Consider the following 24,285-nt stretch of genomic DNA (forward strand, 5'->3'; position numbering starts at 1 on the left):
TTCACGGAACTTCAACTTCCTTTTTAGTTATGCCGGGTCTGATGAAACTACCGTTCAAATCGAAGGCTCTTTAGCAGGTTAGAAATGATAAATTAATAATAATGAAAATTTTAGGCCTTTTTCTAATAGCTTCTGTTTAATGAGCTGGGCTGAAGTATATAAGATATGTCTACTTCCCATTTTTATTTCTTCAGCCAGAATTTACTTCCCACTTAAAGTGCGTGAGAAATGTTCATAATTTTCATCCCCCCTTATATACAAAGAGAATAATGTTATTTGAGATTATTTCAATTATTAATTACTTATGTGACTAGTAAGATAATTTATGACTTGTGTTTTGCTACTTTTCTTAACTCTTGGGGTTCAATATACCATCGGTCTATCAGTATCCCATGCATTATACATATAAGCCATGTTTTATCGTTCCAGTTATTTTCCATCTGCTATTGAATCTTTACTGTTAATATGTTTTACAATTCGCAGTTTGAAAATAAGCATTCCGGTTAGCATTATGTATCATACTCCTATGATTTTCCTTTTGTTTGCACAAGCGTATGCGATGATCTTCAATCTTTAATTTTGCTATTTTTCTTCGCACATGACAACTACAGAGTGAGTGAACCTAAAAGTCACTGGATACGACATGGCTTCATCAAACGTGTGCCCAACTGACGATGCAATTCAAGCATTCCTAGAATACTTGGTTTACCCAATGCTGCCTGCAAAATCATCTGTTCGAGATAATCCCACATCATCCCAACAGCAGTCAGTTGCAAACCAGGTGTCTTTTTTCAACTTATTATTTTTGGTGCCTTTTATATTTTTCTTTTGTATTTTCCACCATGTGGAGATTGCTAGAGATGGCTTTAATGTTTATACAACTTATTAATTATTAATCAACTGCTAGAACTATCTCTCAGAATGAGGTCACATTTTTACCTAATATCTATAGTTGACAACCAAGGGGAGAACCTGATTTAGTAAAGGCCGCAGCCACTGGTCATTGGGAATATGCCAGGGCCTATACTTAAAAGATTAAATTTTGAGGGATATATTATGAAGGTTCGGTGCAACCAAGGAATAGGTAGTGGTTGGTGCTCGGGGGATTTGTTTTGGACGAAGAATAAACTAAGAGTTCTGGCCTCTCTAATGCCAATCTACAGCTTTTCAATTTTGTTTCTGGTTTCTTTTTATTTACTGGGTGTAATCTATTCCAGTTTTTTTTTTTTTTTGGTGTGTGTATTTTTGGCCGGGGGCGGGCTGGCGGACAGTGGTCACTAATGGTAGGAAGGTTAAAACGTGTATATTTCTTGAAAAATCAAACCCAAGTTCCGATTCTTAGCCATGCTGTAGGGAAGCTGGGTGTTAGAAGATTTTCCCAGGTTCCCAACATTAATGAATCCCTTTTTTGTAGCTACGGTTTCGCCACTTTATGGTTTCTGTTTTTGATAGGATCTACTGTTTGGTTTCTAGTTACATTATTTCTTTGTTTTTCCTGCTTGGAACATAGAATGACGTATTGCCATTCCCTATTGACTTGAGATGGCTTAATTATTCTTTTTTGAGACACTGGTTTGTTGGTTTTTTATTTTTCTTGTCTTCTTTTCACTTGTTAAAGAATGGATGATCACTGGACAGATATGTGGATGCTTGGACATGTTATGGAGATTAACTTATAATTTGCTCATCTTCTCTTGTTGACTATGATTTCTGGTTCCAGGTGCATTCTGTTGTGTTGCTGTATAATTATTACTACAGAAGACAGCACCCAGAGCTAAAATTTTTACCTTTTGATGAATTTTGCAAATTGGCTGTTGTTCTGAAGCCAACTTTGTTAGCATATATGAATTTCATGCAACAATGTGGTGAAACTGAACTCAATGACGTGGAGAAACAACTTTCTGTAGTAGAGAAAATGATCATGGATGCATGTGATATATGTATGTGTTTGGATGCGGCAAAAACTGTTCCTAATATAGAGGGATGGCCCATTGCAAAAGTTACAGTCCTTTTAATAGACTGTAAGAAGGAGAAATGCTTTTTGCTTTATAATTCCATCACTAAGGGAGTTTGGTCCGTGATTGAAAAAGATGTTGACTTTTCCAGCCAAAGTTATGAAGATACGAAGGGAGCAAAATATACATTAAAAAAGAAAAGAGTTATTAGAAAGAATACAAAAGACAAATTGAATGTCGATGAAGCTGGACTTTTGCAAATTGGCTATTCTGCTGTCAAGGAAGCTGTAGGTAATAATCCATCCTCTACAAAAAGATTGGTGTTCTTGTTGTTTGCATTTGTTGAAGAGTTTAGTTTAATTTTAATGTTTTTAAAGTGGAATCACATATCAAAGGACATTGTTGCTAGAAGAATTTATTTGCTTCCAATTTATTTAACCAAGTGAAAAATGAACTTCTTCCATAAAATGACAAAGTAATCCTTAGATCATTTTGCATACCTGCTGCTTTCCTTTCCTTTCTATTTTGAGGCTCTTAATGTGTCATATTGGTATTTGTTGGTTAATATATCACTATTATGTTAATTTTAGTTTATTAATTGCTTGCTGATATGTAAATAGTTAATTTTTATTCTGTGGTTGCACTGGTGCAGGTATTGACCAGACAAATGTTATGCTCTTGGAAAGCCACACTCTGTACTCTCACAGCAAAGAGAAGACAGCTTCCTTCTTCTTGATCATGCAGTGCTCCCATTTGATCAATCAGGAGGTTATTCAGGTTCCTATCAAAGATGTAATTGATAGGTTTGTTTTAATTGTTATTCCTTTTTAACTTTCCCAGTTGACTGATAATTCTTGTTTCATGGCTGATTGGCATTGCTATAACTTATGATATAGTTAAGCTTTGATAGTTTTTTGTAGTTTTCACGGCTGCTTGTTGGGTAGAGTCAAGAGTGTATGTTGCAGTTTCATCATATGGGCGTGTTCTTTTCTTGTTCTTATTCTTAGAATTGCATCATAGGAGATCACATAAATGGTCTATGCACCTGCTTATTTTTCTTGAAATACATACTTGTGTTTGGCTTTTTAATGCTTAAGGAACTAAACCTACTCATGATATTGCATATTCTTTTAAATAACATTTTGTCTTCTCTGATAGCTTGCAGGGCCCTTTGATCACGAAGAGTACTAGCAGTTGGACGGTCACCCCAGCTGTAGAGCACTTCCATTTGCTTCCTTATTCTAAAATAATCTTAGAGTGGCTTTCTAGGTGGGCCTTATCCTTCTTATTTTTGAAAAGTAGATTTAGAATGTTGTTTGATTTTAAATGCTTCATCAATTATACTTGTGTTCATATGTTCAGCTGCCTTGGTCAAAATTTCTAATTCCATGAATTAGTGGAGGCTAAGTTACCAGCATGTTTAAAAACTAAGTTCAGTGGCACCTTTGAAATGAATCTGTTGCTTTCCCCAATAGCTACTGATCATTTTGGGGTGCTTTTCTAATACGGATCAACTTAATTGCTTTAACAAATCGCATGGTTTTTAGATATTGGATCCAGGCACATATACTTCACTATAGCTGGCTCACAATAACATAATCTTCCTCTGTCATCCTTTGACCAACTATTATTTTGATAGCGACTCACTCCATAGGATGAGATCGATTGTATGTGTAATATATTCTATCTTTGCAGAGGAACATTCTCGAATGGTTTGCAAGATTCAAGGACGACAGAGAAGATTATGATGGGGGGCAGTCCTAGAATGACAGAATCTTGTGCAATTGAGGATATGTCTATTGGTCTTGATAACAGGCCAAGCAGAAACAATACTGAATTGCTGAAACAGGAAGAAAATAATCAAGACTGTGAAGACTGTGAAGGCATACCCTCTCATTGTAATAGGGAGCTCCAAAGCATGGATGTCGAAAATTGTTCGCTTGTTCCATTTCAAGAGAAAGAAAAATGTCAGAAAGAAAAATGTCAGTATTTTGCCGATATCGTACAGACTCAAGAAACAAAAAATTCATCTGTGCAAAATTATCCATTGGGCTATACCAGTGCTCCCAAGGCAAGAAATTTACCTGTGTAACTAGTTCATTAGTTAGTTGCTAGTGTTAGCAGTGCTGGGCCTTTCTTTTCTTGCTTCTCTGATTGTACGATTTGAGTCTTTCTGATTTTTATATTGAATTACAGCAAGAAAAGAATTCGGTAAGACATGGCCTTTCTCTTAGTAGTTGATGCTTGTTGTCATACCTTCATTTGTGTTTGGGTTCAAGGATATCTTTAGGGTATGCAAAATTTTAGAAGCTTAGGCTGTTGGAAGTTTCAAATAGAAAGATTGCAAGATAAGAGGAACTCAAGAGACTTAATCTTAGTGATCAGGTTCGAGAATCCAAGAGTTAGATATGCAAGAGACGGCTGTAAACGAGGAACAACTAATAATGAAATCTTTAACTGTAAAATGTGAAGGTTTAAGTTCCAATGAGTCCTGCTATCATCAACTGGCTGAAACTCATGCATGATTGTGTGGTATATTTATAAAGTCATTCTGTGACCTGAGTAGATTCAGTTTATATCAATTAAATTAAGATTATTTTGTCTTAATCTGTATAAGAAGTTCTAGCTGATATTTTATATTCACTAAATATAACAAATAAATTCCCTAACATCATTTTCATTCAAGGCCCATTCAATACGGCAGGTGTGTGTTGGTATTTTGTGATTTTTTATTTTAGAGTATGTCTTGTATTCCCCTGTTTTAAAGGCCTTTTCATGTCTCTAGAGGTAAATGATATAATAGAAATATGTAGAATTCTAATTGTACAAGCCTTACATATTTCAACACCTGAATTTTGTAAATTAATTTAAAAAAACATAGAATGAAGAAGCCCAAGTTGAGTCCTGTATGTTTGAATTTTCTGCCTCTTTTTGTAGTGCAATCACAATAGTTTGCTGAGTTTTATCCTGGTGTTTCTTGTCTTTCATCTGATTGCATGCCATTGGTTTGGCAGGTTGTGACGACTATGACACATATCACTGAAGAGGAAACCAACGGTCTTGCCACATGTAACAAGATTTTCATCAACACTTCATCAATAGAAGACACGAAGGATCGGTGTGCTCTGGTTACAAGTCAGTCCAATACTAACAATTTTGATCACGAGAAGTTCCAAAAATTTTTAGCTTTGAAGGGAGAGATACTGTCACAAACTTCCCTTAAAGTTCTTACTCGGAGGAGGAATGAGCTGGTAATGGCTTATGAATGACTAAAATTTCTTTGAATCTGCACATAAAAATGAAATAAATAATGTTTTTATCATCGTCTATCTATTAAACTGACTTCCTACTGTAACTTTTGTATCTAACTATAATGATGCCGCACAGTTCACAACCTTGTCGATTATATTAGTCACTTGTATTTAAACCTTCAAAAAAGTTTGCTACAAATACATTCATAATCATTACCCTTATTTTTTTCCGTCAAGTTAATTCTAAAAGTTTGCATACTTCTACCATTTGAATGCTTAAAAGGCCTTTACTGACGTCATTGCTATTTTATTATGTGCAGGCCCTCCAGCAACGAAAGATAGAAGATGAGATTGCTCTGTGCAATAAAAAAATTGAGACAATATTAACTGGTATGTTTTTATTTAACTATTGATTGCAATGCTTGCTCATATTTTTGTGCTGGTTCATTAATTAATCACTATGGTTTCTTCCCAAGTTTAGCTTTTTAGTGTTTCTAGAATTCATCTTCACCTTTCATTCTTAATTTTTTCAAGTGAAAGTCTTTCACTTTTAGTTTATCAAGCGTAATATCAAAAAAGCCCTCCTGCAGATCTGACATTGGTTCAGAACTTAACTTATTTTCATTGATTTCATATGCAACCTATCATATGATTCTGTGGCATCTGCAAGGCCGCTGATGTTGATAACTTAGAATAGATTTTTTTTCCTATATCACTCTGTGAGGGGAGGTGCTCATAAACTTAACCAACACCTTGGATGCAAGAAACAATTTATTGAAGAATAATGTATTCCTTTACAGTTGAAATCAGTTAAGTTTATACTCTTGTTTGGTCATACTCTTTAAGAACTATCTCAATTTCATCGATCAATGAATCTAAAGGTGCTTCAAGCATCCTTAATTTCCTGTTTGCTTCTCGTTTACCTTAGCAGTTCAGATGTAAGATTGCACTGGATCAGCTATAAGCTGTATTATCAATCCAGCAATTCTGTTGATGTTCTATTGTTATGAGGCAGATCCTGAGTCATTAATTACTTAGTCAAATTTATAGGTTTTCATCTTAAATCTTATCTCTGTTTTTGTGATAGATAGCGTCCATTCTGTTTGTGTTTTCTTGAGAAAGTAGGTGGGGAGGGTGCTTTGGAGTTAAAGATAGAATCCATCATAGAAGGCTGCAACAATGAGCATGGAATGACATCTCAAAATCTTGAGGACCATTGCTCTCCACCATGTATCAAGAGGAAAAGATTGTCAGAGGCTGTCCTCATTATGCAAAGTGCATGCCAGGCAAGACATGATGTGCTATTCATGTGCCAGTTCTTACATTTCATTTTCTTATGACGCTTGTGTGATGTAGGATGAGGGTAAAGTGGGAATGGGAGAAGGAGAAAGGAGGGACAAGTGGAAGAAATTGAGGGAAAAGTAAATGGCAAGTAATCTGAACTTTATTCAATTTGCCAACAGACCTAACAAGTGAAGAAACCCTAGGGATATTCAGAGTCCTAGGTGCAATTAACGCTAACTGATCCTATATAAGATAGGATAAGACAGAAAACAAATCCTGAGATAAGGTGAGATGAGATAAACTCTAATTAGATGTAAAAGGTAATCTAGATATCCTAATGAAATAATGTTGTTTAAAAATCCCGGATGCCTCATCTTAATATAAAGATTGAGTAACCTTGATCCCATTTCGCATGAGTGTGCAGCTGAAAACAAGTTATGGTTTATTCATTTCTGGATTTCCATATGTACCAGCTTAATACAGGTACTAGGGTACAACCAACACATGAAGATTCAACTTTTTAATGACATCATACCGCCAGACATCTAGCCTGGGAAACCCAGCTTCATTAATTTTGAAAGAAAAGTAACTTGCATGCCAGACCTATTTGACCATAACGACTCTTCGCCGAATGATATGCCCTCTTAACACCAAACTGGCCATTATAAGTACCTGCCCAAGCCATCCTATCCCTAGTTGCAAAACTATTAGGAACAATCATAGGGTAAATTGCTTTCTTTTCCTTATCTGACAGCCAATTTTCAATTGCAAAAGGATCCCACCTTCCATCTATGGTGCACTCAGCTACTTTCATCCCTTTAAAAGCCTTGTTTGCTTAAGGTTTAATTACTTAGTGTGAACACTATATTGTGTCCAGATAGTTCAAATAAAGATTAAAAAACAAAAATCAAGAATATAAATATATTTCTTTTTACGATTTTGTATTGAAAAAATAATAAAAGCAAAAGGAATGATAAAATAAGTCAAATCTCTGCGAGGATTATCCTTTAGACATTGGGAAATAAAAATATATATATTTGTAAGGTATTTACAAATATCTTGTCTAAGATCTTGAATAGCATAGTTAAATTAAAAAAAAAATCAAATAGATCTGAGGACTATTTTCTAGATTGATAGTTTAAAATAAAAGATATATAAAGTGTAGAAGGTTTGTCTCTTAAATAAAAGCTTTTTTTTTTTAAGAAAAAGGGATTTAAATATTTTTTAGATTCAAGTCGTGTGAGATTTTTGAATCTTCACAGGCATATAGGTTGATTGTTTTCCGTGTGAGTTTCTTCGTAGGTGTACATCAATCCATAAATTATGGAGCAAAGGCATAAGCTATGGGTGTTTGACCTCATTAGGGCCCCCCCCCAAAAAAAAAAGGACAGAGAGAAAACATGATAATCGTTTTTAATTTTGACATGTGAATGTTTACAGTACATATATTTCCTCAGAAAAGAGTGGGGGCAGGGAGTATCAAAGTAGTACTGACTAATGTAGGCTGTCCCTGCCACCTTTTTCCTATATTTCCATACAAATACTTGGATTTATATTTCCGTACAAGTAATCAGAAATCTGCTTATCTTGCAGGAACTAGATGGTATATGTCACGAAAATAATTGGATCCTGCCAACTTATCGGGTATCAACGTTGGATGGTAAGACTGTTTAATTTAGATGCGGAATCAAGAAGTGGAGGCAAATGAGATTTACTCTAGGGAACTTCAATGCTGTTAGTGCACCATTACTAGCATAGCATTAACGATGCATTACTCTTTAATTAACATTCATGATACTCAAATTACTCATTTACATGTCTTGTAAGTCTGCATATATATTAGATATGTCTCTGTAAAAGGATTAGCATAACTAAGATCTATTGGTTTTACCCTTTGAAGGTGGTTTCGAAGCTAATGTAACTGTTAGAGGAACGGACTTTGAGTGTTCATGTGGGGGTAACCTGTGTCTAAATCCTCGTGAAGCAAGAGAATCGGCCGCTACTCAGATGTTGGCCGAGTTAAGAAGTATGGCGAAATCAACCCAAAACTAGTTTTGGTTGTCTCTGTTGGAATCATAGACATGGCATATTTGAGTCGTCTTTTGCGGGTGATCACAGCCTTTACGATGCTCTGAAATGGAACTGCCTCTGATCTCAGTGTGTAACTGGGACTTCTTGACAAAATCAACCAACATTAGTGTAATGGATCTGAGTTAATTGCTTTATCGGCACACTAAACGCTGATTAGACTACAAGGTAATGGAATCGACATCTGTTTATCCCTTCGTCAATTTTTATCTTCCCGAGCAAAAATTGATCTTATCTAGCTGGTTTTTTGGGTCAAAATATATTTGCCGACATTCCCTTTTTTTTTTGGAGCAAAAAATATATTTGTGCATTTGTTGGCGAGTAAAGATGGTAAACTCTTGTAATGTAGTGAATCAAAATTTAAATTTTATTTGAAAGAATTACTTTTCATAGAATGACACGTATGCCTGGCTCCAAAACAAAAAAAGCAAGCATGAAAACTTTTATAAAACCGAAAACGTCTTCTAAGAATGCTGAACATGCAATATAGTGGACATAACATCAACATGCAGCAGTATCGTAGCCATGTCCACTGGGTTCTGAGTAATTGAGCAATAGTTAGGTGCTTCATCTGATACCGCTTGTGTTTCCTGGAATGTGGAAATCAGGGGAAAATATTGGCAATGCTAAGAAATGTGATAGGTTGTACTGCCTCAAGGGATCCAAGAATTAAGGGAATCAAGTTATCTACGTGTTTTTGGAGTTGATTAATAAAAATTGTCTCCTTTCCCTCATCAAAATTATAATTTTTGCCAAATATATCAAACAGCATCATCCCGCACATAACCGCAACCCGTGACATTTGGGATCCATCTGCAAAACCATGAGTTGTAAGGTAATTCATTTAGGAATAATTAATATATAAGTCCTTATAGTTTCAATTGGTTTTTAATCAAGTCCCTATAATTTTTTTTTTTATCAAGTCCTTATACTTTCATATATTTTTAATCAAGTCCTTATAATTTTTTTTCTTTTTATCAAGTCCTTATTGTTTTACTTTGTTTTTAATTAGGTCCTTGTAATTTTTATTCTTTATTTTACAAATAATAACATTTTAAAAATAATAAATTATTGTAACAATCTTATGTTAATATTCTTTTAAATTTTTAGTTAAACAAATATATTATTTATTTTCAATTCGAATTTTTATAATTATAAAATTCAAATTATAATAATAAATTTTTCTAAAATTAAAATATGATTATAAATAATTTATATTTAAGTATAATTATTATTCTGATTATTTATTAATTACTAAATGATTATATTAATTATTTTGTCCAATTATATAATTATTAATTTAAAAATGAAATTAATTGTAAAGAATAAAGTTAATAAATAATTTTTCAAAAACTACAAAGCACCTAATTAAAAAATAAGCGAAACTATAAGGACCTGATTAAAAAAAAAAATAGAAGGACCTAATTAAAAACACATGAAAGTAAAAGGATTTGATAAAAAGAAAAAATTTATAAGGAACCAATTAAAAATCAGATGAAATTATAAGGATTTAGAGATTAATTATCCCATTCATTTATTGATAAATATACATTTATTAAATTATAAGATTTTACAAAATATACCTCACATTTGAAACAGGGGGAGTATATGCGCAAGAGAAAAATTAATTTTAGATGTATAGATCGTTACCAGTTGTATAGATAATTGTCACTAAAATCATGCACTTGCTGGGGAGAAAAATCTTGTCCCCATTCCCCACAACGGAAAAAGAAAAAAGACTAGCATATGCACTGGTGGGCACGAATGGTAAGAAAACGTCCAAAGAAAGAATTATGATGAACAGTTGAACACTTACAGGAAAGAATGAAAAAATTACTAACTGCTTGGGAGACGGAACAAATGACAGAATAAGAGATCTAAATAGTTACATGCACCTATATGATAAATAAAACTTATTAGCATCCGGCGGCTTTCAGGAACTTGTCATAGGGGCTTGACGGCGGTAGTCTCAAAGTATGCTGCTGTCCAGGGTCATACTGTGCAAACAGGCGAACCTTATCTTGCGCTTGACTTTGCTCCAGAGTGGCCAATGCCATATCTCCTTTTGAACATTCCAGAGTCTACACGACAGCGCAGATGCATCAAACCATAATCGTTTCAATGTTTTTAAGAATCAATATATTCTATGCGCGGCCCTGCCCTTGGGGCCTGACTGCTGTGAATCATGGATTCATGGTACAGCCTAAGGTGTAGTAAATAGCAAAATTCCCGGGAGATGTAAATAGATGGTATAATATATAAACTCCACGCGTACAAAACAGGCTCATACCCTCTCCGAATATATGTCAAAAGGATAAAAAAAACATCAAAGATCTTAAGAGGTTATGAATATTTATAGATAAATAAAAATTAAAATGGGTTAATACAATTTTTTATCCCTCAAGTTTATTCTCATTTTGGTTTTAATTCATCAAATCTCAAACTATAAGTTTTAGCCCCTCAAGTTTCTTTCCGTCGAAAACATTGGTGCTTATAATTTAATAAATACCTTGACTATTTTACTTCTTGAGGAATTAAAACCTATGGTTTGAAACTTGAGGGCTAAAACCTATAGTTTGAAATTTGAGGGACTAAAACCAAAATGAGAGTAAACTTGAGAGACCAAAAATTATATTAACCCTATAAAAAATCATAAAATTTTCTCATTGACTCTGGACCCGGATAACATAGTATGCAGGCGACACTGGGAGCGTATACAAGGATAAATTTTCCTACCATGTTAAGAGTCATATGAGAAAGGAACATATGCTGAGTTTCAGTCTATGAGAAACTCAATTTTTTTCCCCTCTCTCTCTATCCTTTCAGTGACAAGTTGATCACCGATATGTCGACAACAGTTTCAAAAGCAATGTGAATTAATAAACTAGGATAGCAAACAATTATGCCTTGTTTTTTTGGCCAAAAGTCAAACAGCTATATCAAGCACAGATTTTGAAATGAAAACGAGTTTCTGTTCAAATATTCACAAGCCCCACTCCCAATTAAGTCCCGCAGTTCAAATATCAAGATTTTCTATGGTTCTTTATTCTTTCTACAATCTAAACTAAATCCAAATTGTTCGTGGAATTTCACAACCAGGTGGCACCATTGACAAGTCCGAGGGCTCAACAAAAATTTTACTTCATGAAAAGGGAGTTCGCTAAACCATCCCCCAACACCCCCCCCCCCCGGGTTTTTAAAAAAAAAAAATAGTGCCGCTGAAAGCAACAATAATTGTCATGCATAACAGAACACTTTAAATACTCAGTTGACTATTAAACCAATTAAATGCCAAATAGATCCTTGGAAAAAATAAATTCCTTCGTAATAACTATTTCTCTTTTAAATAAACTTCAAAAGTTATGATAAGAAAGTGATCACCTTAGTTGGTAAGGAGGGAAATTGTGTTTCATTTTCACTTGAAGGAACCATTGCCTTAGCTTCTTGGTGCTTGAAACTGTGAAGAATTGACATCTTCTGCTGTTTCCCTGTCACAAGCGCCTCGCACTGGTTCTTCATTTGGTCATAAGGCACAATAGCTGATGACATGGGGAAACTAGCAACTTGACGGGCAGTCTCCAGAACCTATACATAGAAAAATCCCATAGGACATCTAAAAGGATGACACATAGTCTCCAGCCAAAGCATCATAAATTGATTCAAAACACAATATCATGGAACCTAGCAAATTCTAAAATTAAAGATCAGCATTACCGATTCTAAGAGTTGATTAACACTTAGAACGTCAGGGTTATTGAAAGAAAGTGATGTTTTGCGATCTGACTGGCTTCTGCTTGGTTCGGGCTCCATCTCTTCATCCATCAAAACCACTGGAGCCATGATCTGGAAAACAACCAATCACCGAACTAATCAGACAGAAAATCTTTTCAGAAGGCACTTTAATGGAAATGCAATTTCAAGATTTTACCTCTTCTAAGTCTGAGAACTCAATTTGAGCTAGCGGAGAACATGGGCGTGGTGTCTCCATAAACAAAGGAGGTCCTGATGGATATGCATCATCGGGTGAAAAGCCCTGTAGAATTTGCTTCTTTATGCCGGACAACTCATCCTGACCAACAAGGAAAAGATTGGCATAACGGATCATTTCCAAGAAAAAAATGTGTATGCACTTGTCACTTGAACACATTGGCAAAATATTTTTATTTTTATTGTAAATTCATCATACAGTACATCAGTAGAATATTAATTTAAAAAAAAGTGTACTAAGAGCAACCATTTAACTGCCTCGTGTATTAAACACTTGCTCAGAAATTTAATTCGTTCTATCATAAAATTCTAATATATATAGCTTCAAAAGTCCAATGGTGTAACAATTATCATATCATTCTAGTAACAATTATCTAGGGGGGTGTATTGTTTATCTATCCCAATGAGCCATTTGTCGAATCGTTGCAATTGATGTTCGATCCCGAAGAGAGGGGAGAGATCTTCGGAGAGTGGGTTTTTATGATCCGATAAAGAATCAAACCTATTTAAATATTCCTGTTATTCTATATTTCCTTGAAAAAGACGCACCATAACAGAGACCCCCCCCCCCAAAAAAAAAAAAGCCTCTTTCCTACATTTCTTTTGCCAATTGTACTCGCACAGGTAGAGCTTCCCCATATTTATATAATTGGCGATCTGCACCTAAAATAACATTACTGATTGCTCAAGGGATATAAGAATATTTTTTAGATAAACCAAGTCAGATTTATATAGTCTTTATTCTGCAATGAAATTTGCTACTCCATTATAAATGTAATAATGGCTCATGAAAGTCACCCTGGTGAGATGGTGCTCCCTTGCGCAGAACCTGTCATAGTGTCGTTCCAATCAGAAGGTCCATATATCGACTCATAATACAACCACGAGGAGGGTGACATTTTCATTTTTCAGTGAGTCAACTACCAATCCATCTTAAAGGGCTAAACTCATAGAAGGCCTATGAATGGTTTTATGGATATCTATAAGATATGGCCCCTTACGCTAAACACCTTCAGATGGAAGCATGAATGAGAGCATTTCCCAACTATTTCTTGAGCTGAAACTGATGTATAAAGAATTGCGTGCAAATGATCAAGCTCCTGATCACTTAATCATTAAACATAAAAAAACACATGAAGAATTGATTCGTCTTAAATGCTAAACTACTAGAAGACGTCCCATAAATCACTATATTAATATCTCTAAAGAAGACCAAATTCAACAGTGTTATTCATAGGTGAGCAGAAAATTCATCATTGACATGCTTAACACCTCAACCTGTCCAATGCAAACCAGAAAGAAAATTGAAGATCAATTCACAGTATTCTTGTATGACTCCAGCAAAATTGCCAGCTGGGCGGAAACAAATGAGAGATAAAACCATTCATCTTACCTCTGACAATTTTGCAAATTTAGTCATTAAGTATGATATTACAGTCTCTTTTAACTGCCTGTCATCTGATTCTACAGCTGAAAGCGACCTCATAGCATTGAATTCATCTTCCTGAGATCCATAAGATATCTTCTCTGATTCTATACAAACAGCCTGCTGTCGGATGTCATCGACCAACTCAAGAAAAGGATCTACCTGCAAATTTATGAATCCAATTAACTAACCTAACCAAAATAAATAATGTGGACTGATTGAGAATCTCAATTTCACAAGGAAACTAAAAAACAAAGACACTGAATATGATTCAATTTATGAAATTGGGTGAAGAAACTTACAGTGTTGTCAGTCATGGATGCCTTAACAACTGGAATCAGATCAGGGAAATCGCCTGCCCTGGCAGAAAATATAAGCATGTACGACGCCAAAGTAAAAAGAGACCTCCTGCGTGATGGTTGTAAGCCTCCTTAAAGAAACATCCAGAGCAATTTATAAGAACACAAGCAAGGAATATATTTATACTAAGCGTGAAAAGAATGCAAGACTATCATCAAGTTTTAGCAGGGTGACAAACTGAGCACTCAGGATTTTCAGGTTAAATCAGAATATTTAAAGCTACAAACACACACTCTCTCTCTCTTTTCTGATAGAACAAATAAGATACAGTTCATTTGTTATTGTCAGGGACCATGTTAATTCAATTACTTAAATTTATAAGCGAAGGGCTATGACTAATTTTTATTACAATCTCAAGCACTCTTCCTCAGACAATGGTTCTTTGGTCTTGAAGTATGAATAAGGCACCAGCACACCATGCATTGTGCTGAAACTTAATTTAGTTAAAGGATCAAACTCCTGACTATTTGGTTATAGAAGCTCTAACATCGCATTGAGGACCATTTTGATTCACAAGTATAAGCTACTAAGTGAAGGCCTATGGGGAGCTTTTGTCATAATCTTGAACAGCTAAGGACTTCAGGAAACTAGATACCAAGAATTTGATGCTTAACATTAGAAAAAAGAGTTCAGCCTTAAAGGCAGCCATATATCATAATTCCAAGTCAATTTGATGGAAAAAGATAATAGAAAAAAGAAAGTGTAGCAAGACGACAAGAGGAAAGGACTAGAAGAAATTCAGTTATACGTTTAACTTACCATCTTGATCCAAAGAGATACTCCTCAGGGAGAATGCCAGTTGGAAACATCTTACTAAAGCCATGTGACTGGATGTCTGTGGAAAGCAATTCAATCATCACAAACTGGCAGAAACTAATCATGTCAAACTGTCTTTAGCTATCAAAGAAGGAAAAAGGATGATGATATGTGCTCTAGCTGTCCATTTCTGAGAGGTACAAAAGTTCCTTTAAAAAAAACTATATACTCCTCCGGTCCTAATTATAAGACCCAATTGACTTATTTGAGGAGATTAAGGAAGTAAGTTAAGATGGTTATTTATAATAAATAAGTGTTGTTATTTCTAAAATATCCTTGCTAATTAAGTATATTGGCTAAAACTATCATTATTAGAAGGATTATCTTGGAAAAAAATGCATAAATATAAGAGAGAAAATGGATTGGGTCTTATAATTAGGACCAAATAAAAAGTCAAATTGGGTCTTATAATAAGGACCGGAGGAGTATTTAAATACAATGTCGGCACTCATTTCAAACCTAGTCAAAATACTCATTGGGAAATCTGTATACAAGAGAAACTTAGTTATAAACAACAAAGGTGAAATCTAGCGAAAGATAATAGACAGGCATTAGCTGTTGGGAATAATCCCATAAAGCAGTCCCAAAATCATCAGTCGTTGCAGCCAGAAATTCTAAACAATGAGACATGCTTCTATCTTCATCACACCAGACAAACATGCAAACATCATCAAATATTTCTCCATAACAAGTTTGAGAAGCCAGGGACAGCATCGGGAGCGAAGAAGCTCATAATGCAAAATCTTAAGCACAAATTACAGAACAAGTATCACACTTTCAACACTTTCGTAAGAAAAGGGCCATGGACGCTATCTAGAAACCCATATATGATTATGAGATAGCGTTATAAAGGATTCCTGTAATTGTCAACCTCGTGATTAAAAATTGTGTGATAAGTAATAAGTTGTTTATGAAAAAAAGAAGTATATTATTTTCCCTACTAATTATATAGAATAAAACCCATATATGATTATGAGATAGCATTATAAAGGATCCCTGTAATTTTCCACCTCGTGATTAACAAATTGTGTGATAAGTAATAACTTGTTTATGAAAAACAGAAGCATATTATTTTCCCTACCAACTGTATAGAATAAAACGTCATGGCCACAATTAATCTCACCTTAGAACGAGTAAACAACAAAGCAATGCTATAAGTGTGAGCCATTGCCTCAAAATTCTCAGGGCCATTTTCTGCAGAAGTTGCCTGTACCCAGATTGAAGAGAGCAGAAGACTCACTTGGTGACTACTCAATCGAAGAGAACTCAGCTCCTGAAAATTACAGATACACCACATTTTTTAAGCACAATAAATATCAGAATCTAATGACTCAAATCTTTGCTAATACAATTTTATAATGATGATTAGAAATTTCATACATCCTTTCCATCGGTGAGAGCACGCATGAAGCTGTGAACACAAAATAGATTAGGAACATATTTCCCATTGACACCTGCTTTTGTCTTTCCCTCTGATGGTTCCCTCTTCACACTGACAGAATTTTGATCATGAATGGCAAAGCTTTCACTCTCTACCTTCTGAATCATCTTTGTTTTCTGGTCTAAACATGGAGAAAAAAGGGATGGCATAAGCACCATAGAGAAGACACTATGTGCCCCTATTCGTGTTTCATGGTCTGGATGGGCCATTGCCATAAGCAACTGATGAAATAAAGCATCTGGGAAAGCCTGGACATTTCGATAAAAAAACCTTAATGTTTAGACAGTTGTTTTACAAGTGTTTAGGATGTAGAAAAGCCAATTTTCAGTCCAAATAAAAAGTACTTGCCTTCTTGTGATATGATATGTTAGGGATAGAAGAGATTAATTTTGCAGTTTGATAAATAGCAGAGATTGTTGTTCGTGCTACAATAGTACTATTTGAGATATTCTCTAGCACCACTGCCATCATATCAAGAATGGGGCCTGCATCCCCAACCTGACATTTCAAAATTTCATAGTTAATCCAAAAAGAATGCGGCAACAAAATAATACTCTTTTTCCTCACACAAGCGATATTGTAAATCCATGGGAAGGAAAATTAAGTGGCTTCCTTTTCCATATTAAACCATTAAGATGATACAAGTATTATTCCAAATGACACTTAGAGGCTTTGGGGCTCGTTCAGAATAAGAGGTTCAAAATGTATTTGCCTAAACAGATCCTCTGCTCCTCATACAGCTGCTGCTCATTGCGATTCCCAAGTGCACATTGCCTCATCCAGCAATCACTGCCATGTTAAGGAAAACGGTTTTGTTTTTCCCATCATCGTCCAAAGGGAGTTTGTGGATAAGGTCAAATGGGCTTATATGTTAGTCTGTCTGCAACTGGCGGTAACTTATTCTCAATACGAGGAATTACATGGATGAAAAGCAGTTAAATATTAAAAAGCATGTATTCTTGAGAGGCATAATGAGAGGTACCAATCTGAGGAGAAAAAGGACCTGTGATCATATATTTGCATCTCCATGGTTCAGTTTCCAGTTTTTGGTAAGTTAGACTCATCAAACTAGATCTTATGAAGGAAATCAGATTAAGGAGGATCTCATAAAGTTCAGGATTTTAGTTTTTCCCTCAGTTGCCAACTTGCCCAGAAGGATGAAGCCACTCTCACATATAAAATCTTGAGAAGTAACCCTTCTTAGAATATGACTCCTCAAAAATCAAGACATCAAGGTATCCATATGAGAAGGAGGATCTTTTTTCATATATAATTTTTCTTTTTGACTTCCTCAGGGAGGGGTATTGGGGAGGCTCTTCTAGAAATTTGGGTAAGCAAACAGCTGGAAAAGACAAACAAAAAAGTGATTCGTACCTTGCTTGAAAGTTGTAATATACACGATTCTAAAGCAGACTGAAGTTCAATGTTCAATTTATGTTCATCACTTCCAGCAACAGAAGCTTCAGCTAAAGTTTGCAAGCACTTCCTCAACTGTTTAATGAGGTCAGATATCGCACCGACAATTGCAACTGAGGCCTGCTGCTCAACATGTTCTGCAAGTTGTGAGGCTATCTTAACAATATTAATCTGCAGAAGAGGTTGCTTTGCAATATTCCTATGATCCAAGTGCTTGATTAAAATGGACAGCAAAAGATGGGAGTTATCTCCTGGCAGTCAGAAAGTGACCAATTAATACAGAGAAATTTAGAGAAAACTTCAGTTCAAGAAAAAGTTAAGCACTGAATATTCCAAGTCTACCTGATTCTGCCAAAAGGGATTGCAGATACATTAAAACAGAACAAGCAGCTCCTTTTTCCGGAGACCATTGATTTTCAGTATCAAAATTATGAAAAAGTGGTTCAAGAACACGCCTCACAGTTGTAGCTTCCTTAGCCAATTTTGCCATATTACATAAGCAAACCTTTGACCAATAAGCAGGATCCTTGGCAGTATCCCTGTTGACATGGTAAACAGATAAAGGTTGTCCTGGAATCATGAAAAATGCTTACAAAACAGGGGGAGAGATGAGTAAGATAAGACTTACAACATGAAGTCCATCCCAGTTCCAGTAAGCCTCTCCACCTCGGGATGGTTGACTTTCATTTGGAGATGCATGTAATTCTCCAATGTCACAGATATAATCTGAGGGGATCCACCCACCCAAACAAGAAACAAAAGGGAAATCTAGATCAGTGAAAGCTACCTAATGCTCTGAAGAGTTAATTCTGAAGATTTAATGCATCTTGTTGGTGTACGTCACTTTCTTGTTTTAAGGCGATCACTGACCAGTCAAAGCATAAAAAAAAATACTCACTTTGTCAAAATCCATGGAAAGATGTGAGTACTCTCCCATGAATTGCACCTAGTCACAGAAAATAGAGGGAAATTAATAAACAGCCTTGTAAAGCATTTGATTTACAGATAATGTATAATGAATAAGGTAACCACTATAATCTAACCAGAATGAAATTTACATATGAAAATGAATAATTTGAAAAAAAAAAAAACTTTTCGTTCATCCCACAGATGCAATTTTCTAAGATTAAAACTTTATATTGTGTCAGTGCATATGTCAGTCATCCATGGCCACAGTTCTTGGTACAAGTATGGTATGATTAATTAGTCAAATGAAGGAGTCCAAAGTCTAATTCATTTACGAAATATATATATAAATTAACAAAGTAAAGGGAGTTGCAGATTCTTATCAAGAGGCTAAATATTCAGTATATTTTATCTCAATATGGTTTGTTATCAATAATTTCTAAAACTGCCAAGGACCATATCTTGAAGAACAATCCCCTCCACTCTTTAGTGTATCATCATGTTTCCAGTTATATTCTCATCCACAGAGAGTTTCGTTTAAAAAAAAAAAAAAAGGATATGTAGTTTCTAGTGTGTAATTAACCAAGAAAGGAAAGACTTCATACAATTAAACTTCAGAGAGTGAATGAGTAACTTCTAGAATAGTAAAAATCGAAGCAGAGAAAGTACAACACCATATAGGATAGAGCTTGAAGTCCAGCAGAACGTAGACGCAAAACTCGTTCATCTTCTCCGACTTCTTGAGCCAATTGGCATAGTTTAGGGATGAGACCCTCCAAATTGAACATGTATGTACTGTCTGTCTACTTTTAACTCAAAATGTCAGCATCAACAAAGTTATGACATCCAAACATTGTGAAAACATTTTTGGTCAAAAAAAAAAATTGTGAAAACATAGCACGTATTCCCCAGAAAACAGAGGGCAAGAATCAAGAAATAATGCAGCCAATAAATATATCATACTGCTTCAGCAACCCTCCGAGTTGTCCAAGTCTCAAGTTATTAGGCCTCTTAGTCAACATGAAAATGAACCCCACAGTAGTTCTTTATTTATAGACTCGAAATTAAGTGAGATGGGCCTAATGAAATACCTGGCAATTTATAAAGTCTACAAGTGCTTGGCAACCTAAAGTCCTCATTTCATCAGCTCGAGTTTGTTCTAAAAGTGTTCGAATGATCCCTAAAAAACTACTAGCAAATAAGGGCCTGCAAGATTAAACATCATGTGAATATCATCACATATTTAAAATAATAGGAAAAAAAATAGCAATCCATCAATACGATCAAATAAACAAGAATTTGAAAGGAGACCCAACTAGAAACATTATGTAAGAGATGCAAATCTGGAAGTCCCTACAGTATGTTGCATGTACAAGGAAAAGAGGCATAAATTAGATAATTCTAAATTCAAAAACATTCTGCAATTTTATGAAATGTTCTTCTGGTGATTCAATCTAAGAAGTTGAAAGATAAACTCCACGACCAGCCTTCCCCTTTGTTCCAGTAAACTTGCATAAGATAAAGTGAAAATGCAACACACGGACTATGCGGTTAAATTATCCAGCATCGAACTTACATCTGCTCCTTGCATGACGATAACAATTTCCTGTATATCCACAAGACAACTTTCACTGACCCAAAATTTTCATTACGCAGGTCCTTGTAACATCTTTGTTCCAGGTTTTCAGTGATCTGCATGGATAAAACGCTAAACATCTTAAATGAAAGCTAACAGGATTTCCTCCTCCAGCACATAATCAACTCATTATTGTTTAAAATAAGTTATGAAGGAGATATATTTCACCAGTTTAGAAAATTAGTTAACTCTAAAAGATTCATAGAAAAACGTCTAAATTTTCTCCACCATTCATTATTTATCTTTGAATTATGTGAGGCAACTGTACGAGAACTAAGTGAAAGAGAAAAGAAAATTTAGAAAGTACAAATTCAAAACAGAAATAAAGACGTATGACAAAGAGATTTAATCGATGTAGAAAACAAAGGGACACTTATTCAGGTATTAAGCGGTATACTCATTGTCAAAATGATCAAGAGAGCTGACTGTTGGCTAGGACTACATAGCAAAAATAGATCTAAGAACATCTTCTTGGGGAAAGGGAAAAAACAACCTTTGGAATTCTCAGTGGATTTTTGGAGGCATATTCACATAGCTTTCCAATTTTCCTCTCATTAGGCCCAGCATCCTGCCATATCCAGTAACAGTCACCCACATAAGATTTTTGTTACGTTGGAAAAGCCAAAATACAAAAGGGGATCTAAAGCGTTCAAAGTATTATGTTCTGTAATCTTATCCAAGAAACTAGATATGTTCCTTGTGCAACACACATGATCGATAATAATTTAGAAGTTTTTAGAAGGTTATACTTGTGTCTTTAACATTTAGACCCCATTAAAATGTGTAGAAAAATATTTGGGGAAAAAAGAGTTGGACATAGCCCAATATGATGTGTGGATAAAAATTGAAAAGAAAAAAATTGCACAAAACTTAAGAGAGGTCTTATAATTTATGGTTCATGAATGGCATAGCTCTAGTAAACTTTTTGTGTTACTAGGATAGGCCTCATGCCTTTGCCTGGATTGGACCTCAAAACCACATTACTTAAAAAGAGATGGCAAGAAAACAAATAAAATGAGTGTACAGGTTGGTAAAATAAATGCAACTAAAAGTTAATCATTGGTCATTGATAGTAGAGAAGCATCGTTTTGACTAAATCGTCAATCTGCAGATGATATAAAAATTATTCCTCCAAAAGTGAAATAACATATCATGAGCAGAAAATTTCACCTGATTACGCGGGAAGATATCAGTAAGCAATTTCTTGTAACGCTTCACTGGCTGTCTTGAACTTGCCCTCAAAGAAGGACAAATGCAACAGAGGTTACCACAGACGGGCACAACCCGCCTGGACATAACCCCCATTTTCCCGTGAAACTACCAACCCTCCTGAAATTCAACAGAATTTAGTTAAATAAATCAGTAACTTCAAAATTAACATTCCAGCAATGAAACGTTGAATTTACATTCCTTCCTCAGGATTTGGTCATCGTGGTCTTTCCAGAAATCAATTATGAGTAAGATTAAGACCCAATTAAATTCAGGCATAGCTGAGCTGTGCATACAGCATACATAGTTCCACAATGTCACAGGTAAATAAATTCCAAGAAGAAAACAAATTGACGGAGAATATTTTGGATAGAAACTGCATTTGACTGGGCCAATATTCAGGAAAAAGATATTCTCCACCTAATAAAAGCACAGAAACCATACTCTTTCGCAAACTGAAGCGTCTCAGATCGCGATCGGAACTGAAAGCCAGAACGGGAGAAAATAATTTAATCAAACACCGGAAAGACCAAATTCCAACCTGAAATAACTGAAGAGGAAACAAGAAAGGAGCACCTTCAAATAATGCCAATATGTCAGACACTTGAAGTTCGGCCGGGGCAATTGTTTTGTGCAGAAAGCGTGTGTGGAAATTGGAAAATCAGTTTTAAATGGGAGGGAGGAGTACTTTTTCTGTAGTGACAACCCATAAGATGAAAGGAATTGCGATGTGCAATTGCCAACAAGAAGAAAAGTAAAATAAATGAAAAAGAGAAAGATCATGCTAACAGCTAACGTCACGGACGCCTGACGATGATGGTGTGAGGTGGTGGGGCCACGTCAGACGGCATCCCGTTGGATGGACGATCAATCGGGCTGTCATGGCATTGGCAAATGTCAAATATGGCCCGCCCTTGAATAAATCACATGCTGTCCACTTAGTTGACAGGCTCACAAAATAGACCAGCACCAACGGTCCCGTAACTTCCGCGCGGGAAGGGTTATGAGAAAACTCCTCACTGTTCCTCCTTTTTGACTTTTACAGTACCCACGCCATATCTTTTTTCTTCTCTTTCTGTCCGCATCTCAGCATACCATGCGCATTATGCCCTCCATTCTTAATTTCCACAGGTTTTTTCAGTCATTTTCGAGGAAGACAATCACTCGTGACGGCAAAAACGGAAGAACACAAACAAGGTCTCTTAGTAGCTTCCAATGTTAGTTTCGAAATCCCTTTCCTCGTTGTCTGATCCAGAGTTAGAGGCATATTCTCAGATTTTTATCTCTGCCCTCTCCTTGTTACGTCTTTCGTCAATGAACAAGGTAGCAGCTAATAGTCCTTTTGCGTACCATGAGAAATTTATGTTCTCATTCAGAATAGCCTAAAATGTGAGTCGCCTTGGAATCTTTGGGGGAAAACAAATACATTTTCTTGGCCAAAAGCAATTAATTAAACTAGGATTATCTTCCTTTTTGGTTTCTCTTTGCCCTTTCACTTCACTTTCAACAAATGTATGTCTTCTCCTTCAAGCCAGCCATCCGAAGCAAAGAAAGGATTCTTGAATTCAATTGCGGCGTGATAACTCTAACAAGAAACCCTGTACGTATTAGAGAGGACAAAAAGTTTTGAAAATTTGATTGCGTTAATAGTGCGAGAGGCTATGCTTTGGCATGCAGTTAATTTGATGGTTTCTTCTGTTGGCTGGCGGAATAGAAAGAATCAATAGTTTGAGTCACGTCATTGGACGCTGTGGTTATGAATTATTTCGGACTATACGACTGTCCTCCAGAAGTGCTTGCAGAATAGAAAGAATTAATAGTTGGAGGGAGAGACTTGGAATCATGACATTCGTTACAGACTATTCCACTTGCACGACTCTCCTGCAAGATAAAACACACTCTTCCAGGAGCAGAACTGTAGGAATAAAATATAGTAACCCAAAAGTGTTGCTTGCTTCTTTAAGCTGCGTGGAAGACTGGTGAAGCATTGTAGGGGTTTGTGCTGGAAGGCAAGAAGTGTTGCTTGCTTCTTTAGATTTTACTGGGGCCTATCTTTTTGTAGAATTTTTCAAGTAAACTTTTTCTCAAATAAAAGGCCATGGGAAATCTCATACGAGAGGTACTGATTACCCCCCCCCCCTTTTTCTGAACCAAGCTTTATGGTTTAACGAGTTGAGGAAAAAGCAGAAAGCTTCCCTGCAAATCTGTAATCCATGTTCAATGCACGACGGTCGAGTCCAGGACGTTGGCTTTAATCATCATCGTTCCACCATAATTAGTTTTTATCTATAAATACGAAAAAGAAGATTATTTCTAAATTTTTTTCTTCATTCCAATCACATTCTAATTTTATTTCATTCTGAGTATTGAGTTGATAGGCACCAAGGGCCTCTATTTCTGCTTTTAATATAATGAAACTCTGTTGGGGTCCCATTACACAACCGAAAGGCCTTCGAGTGAAATGCTTAAAAATGAAGTATGCGCTTGTGGGAAATGAAATTCCAAGAGTG

The 24,285-nt window shown here is 35.5% G+C and overlaps 2 protein-coding genes across 6 annotated transcripts; one reads left to right on the top strand and one right to left on the bottom strand.

Moving 5' to 3' along the window:
* Positions 1-8,803, top strand: LOC114716377 (uncharacterized). The gene is made up of 11 exons (XM_028901381.1): positions 1-77; positions 612-781; positions 1,721-2,246; positions 2,608-2,758; positions 3,114-3,224; positions 3,651-4,026; positions 4,970-5,206; positions 5,527-5,596; positions 6,329-6,492; positions 8,084-8,150; positions 8,391-8,803. The coding sequence occupies exons 2-11, from the start codon at positions 644-646 to the stop codon at positions 8,540-8,542; spliced, it is 1,992 nt and encodes a 663-aa protein (XP_028757214.1). The 5' UTR covers positions 1-77; positions 612-643; the 3' UTR covers positions 8,543-8,803.
* A 1,384-nt stretch (positions 8,804-10,187) lies between these two features.
* Positions 10,188-23,896, bottom strand: LOC114716365 (uncharacterized). 5 transcript variants are annotated; one of them, XM_028901358.1, is made up of 21 exons: positions 22,352-23,896; positions 22,220-22,257; positions 21,737-21,897; positions 21,060-21,134; positions 20,507-20,622; positions 20,022-20,136; positions 19,605-19,733; positions 18,923-18,970; positions 18,653-18,750; positions 18,367-18,563; positions 17,983-18,275; positions 16,957-17,106; positions 16,548-16,856; positions 16,291-16,440; positions 15,111-15,186; positions 14,294-14,418; positions 13,959-14,153; positions 12,507-12,647; positions 12,293-12,421; positions 11,960-12,163; positions 10,188-10,659 (listed from the first exon to the last, which is right to left on the bottom strand). In XM_028901358.1, the coding sequence occupies exons 3-21, from the start codon at positions 21,869-21,871 to the stop codon at positions 10,495-10,497; spliced, it is 2,850 nt and encodes a 949-aa protein (XP_028757191.1). In that variant the 5' UTR covers positions 21,872-21,897; positions 22,220-22,257; positions 22,352-23,896; the 3' UTR covers positions 10,188-10,494. The 5 variants fall into 5 exon arrangements, with proteins under 5 accessions (XP_028757191.1, XP_028757190.1, XP_028757193.1 ...); XM_028901355.1 differs by having other exon boundaries at positions 10,495-10,659; positions 14,294-14,421; positions 22,352-23,895; XM_028901356.1 differs by lacking the exon at positions 22,220-22,257 and having other exon boundaries at positions 10,495-10,659; positions 14,294-14,421; positions 21,737-21,895; positions 22,350-23,895.
* Positions 23,897-24,285: the final 389 nt, after the last annotated feature.

Source organism: Neltuma alba, unplaced genomic scaffold (assembly GCF_004799145.2).
Source record: "Neltuma alba isolate B1F8T4 unplaced genomic scaffold, ASM479914v2 tig00011652_pilon, whole genome shotgun sequence".
Lineage (NCBI taxonomy): Eukaryota > Viridiplantae > Streptophyta > Magnoliopsida > Fabales > Fabaceae > Neltuma > Neltuma alba.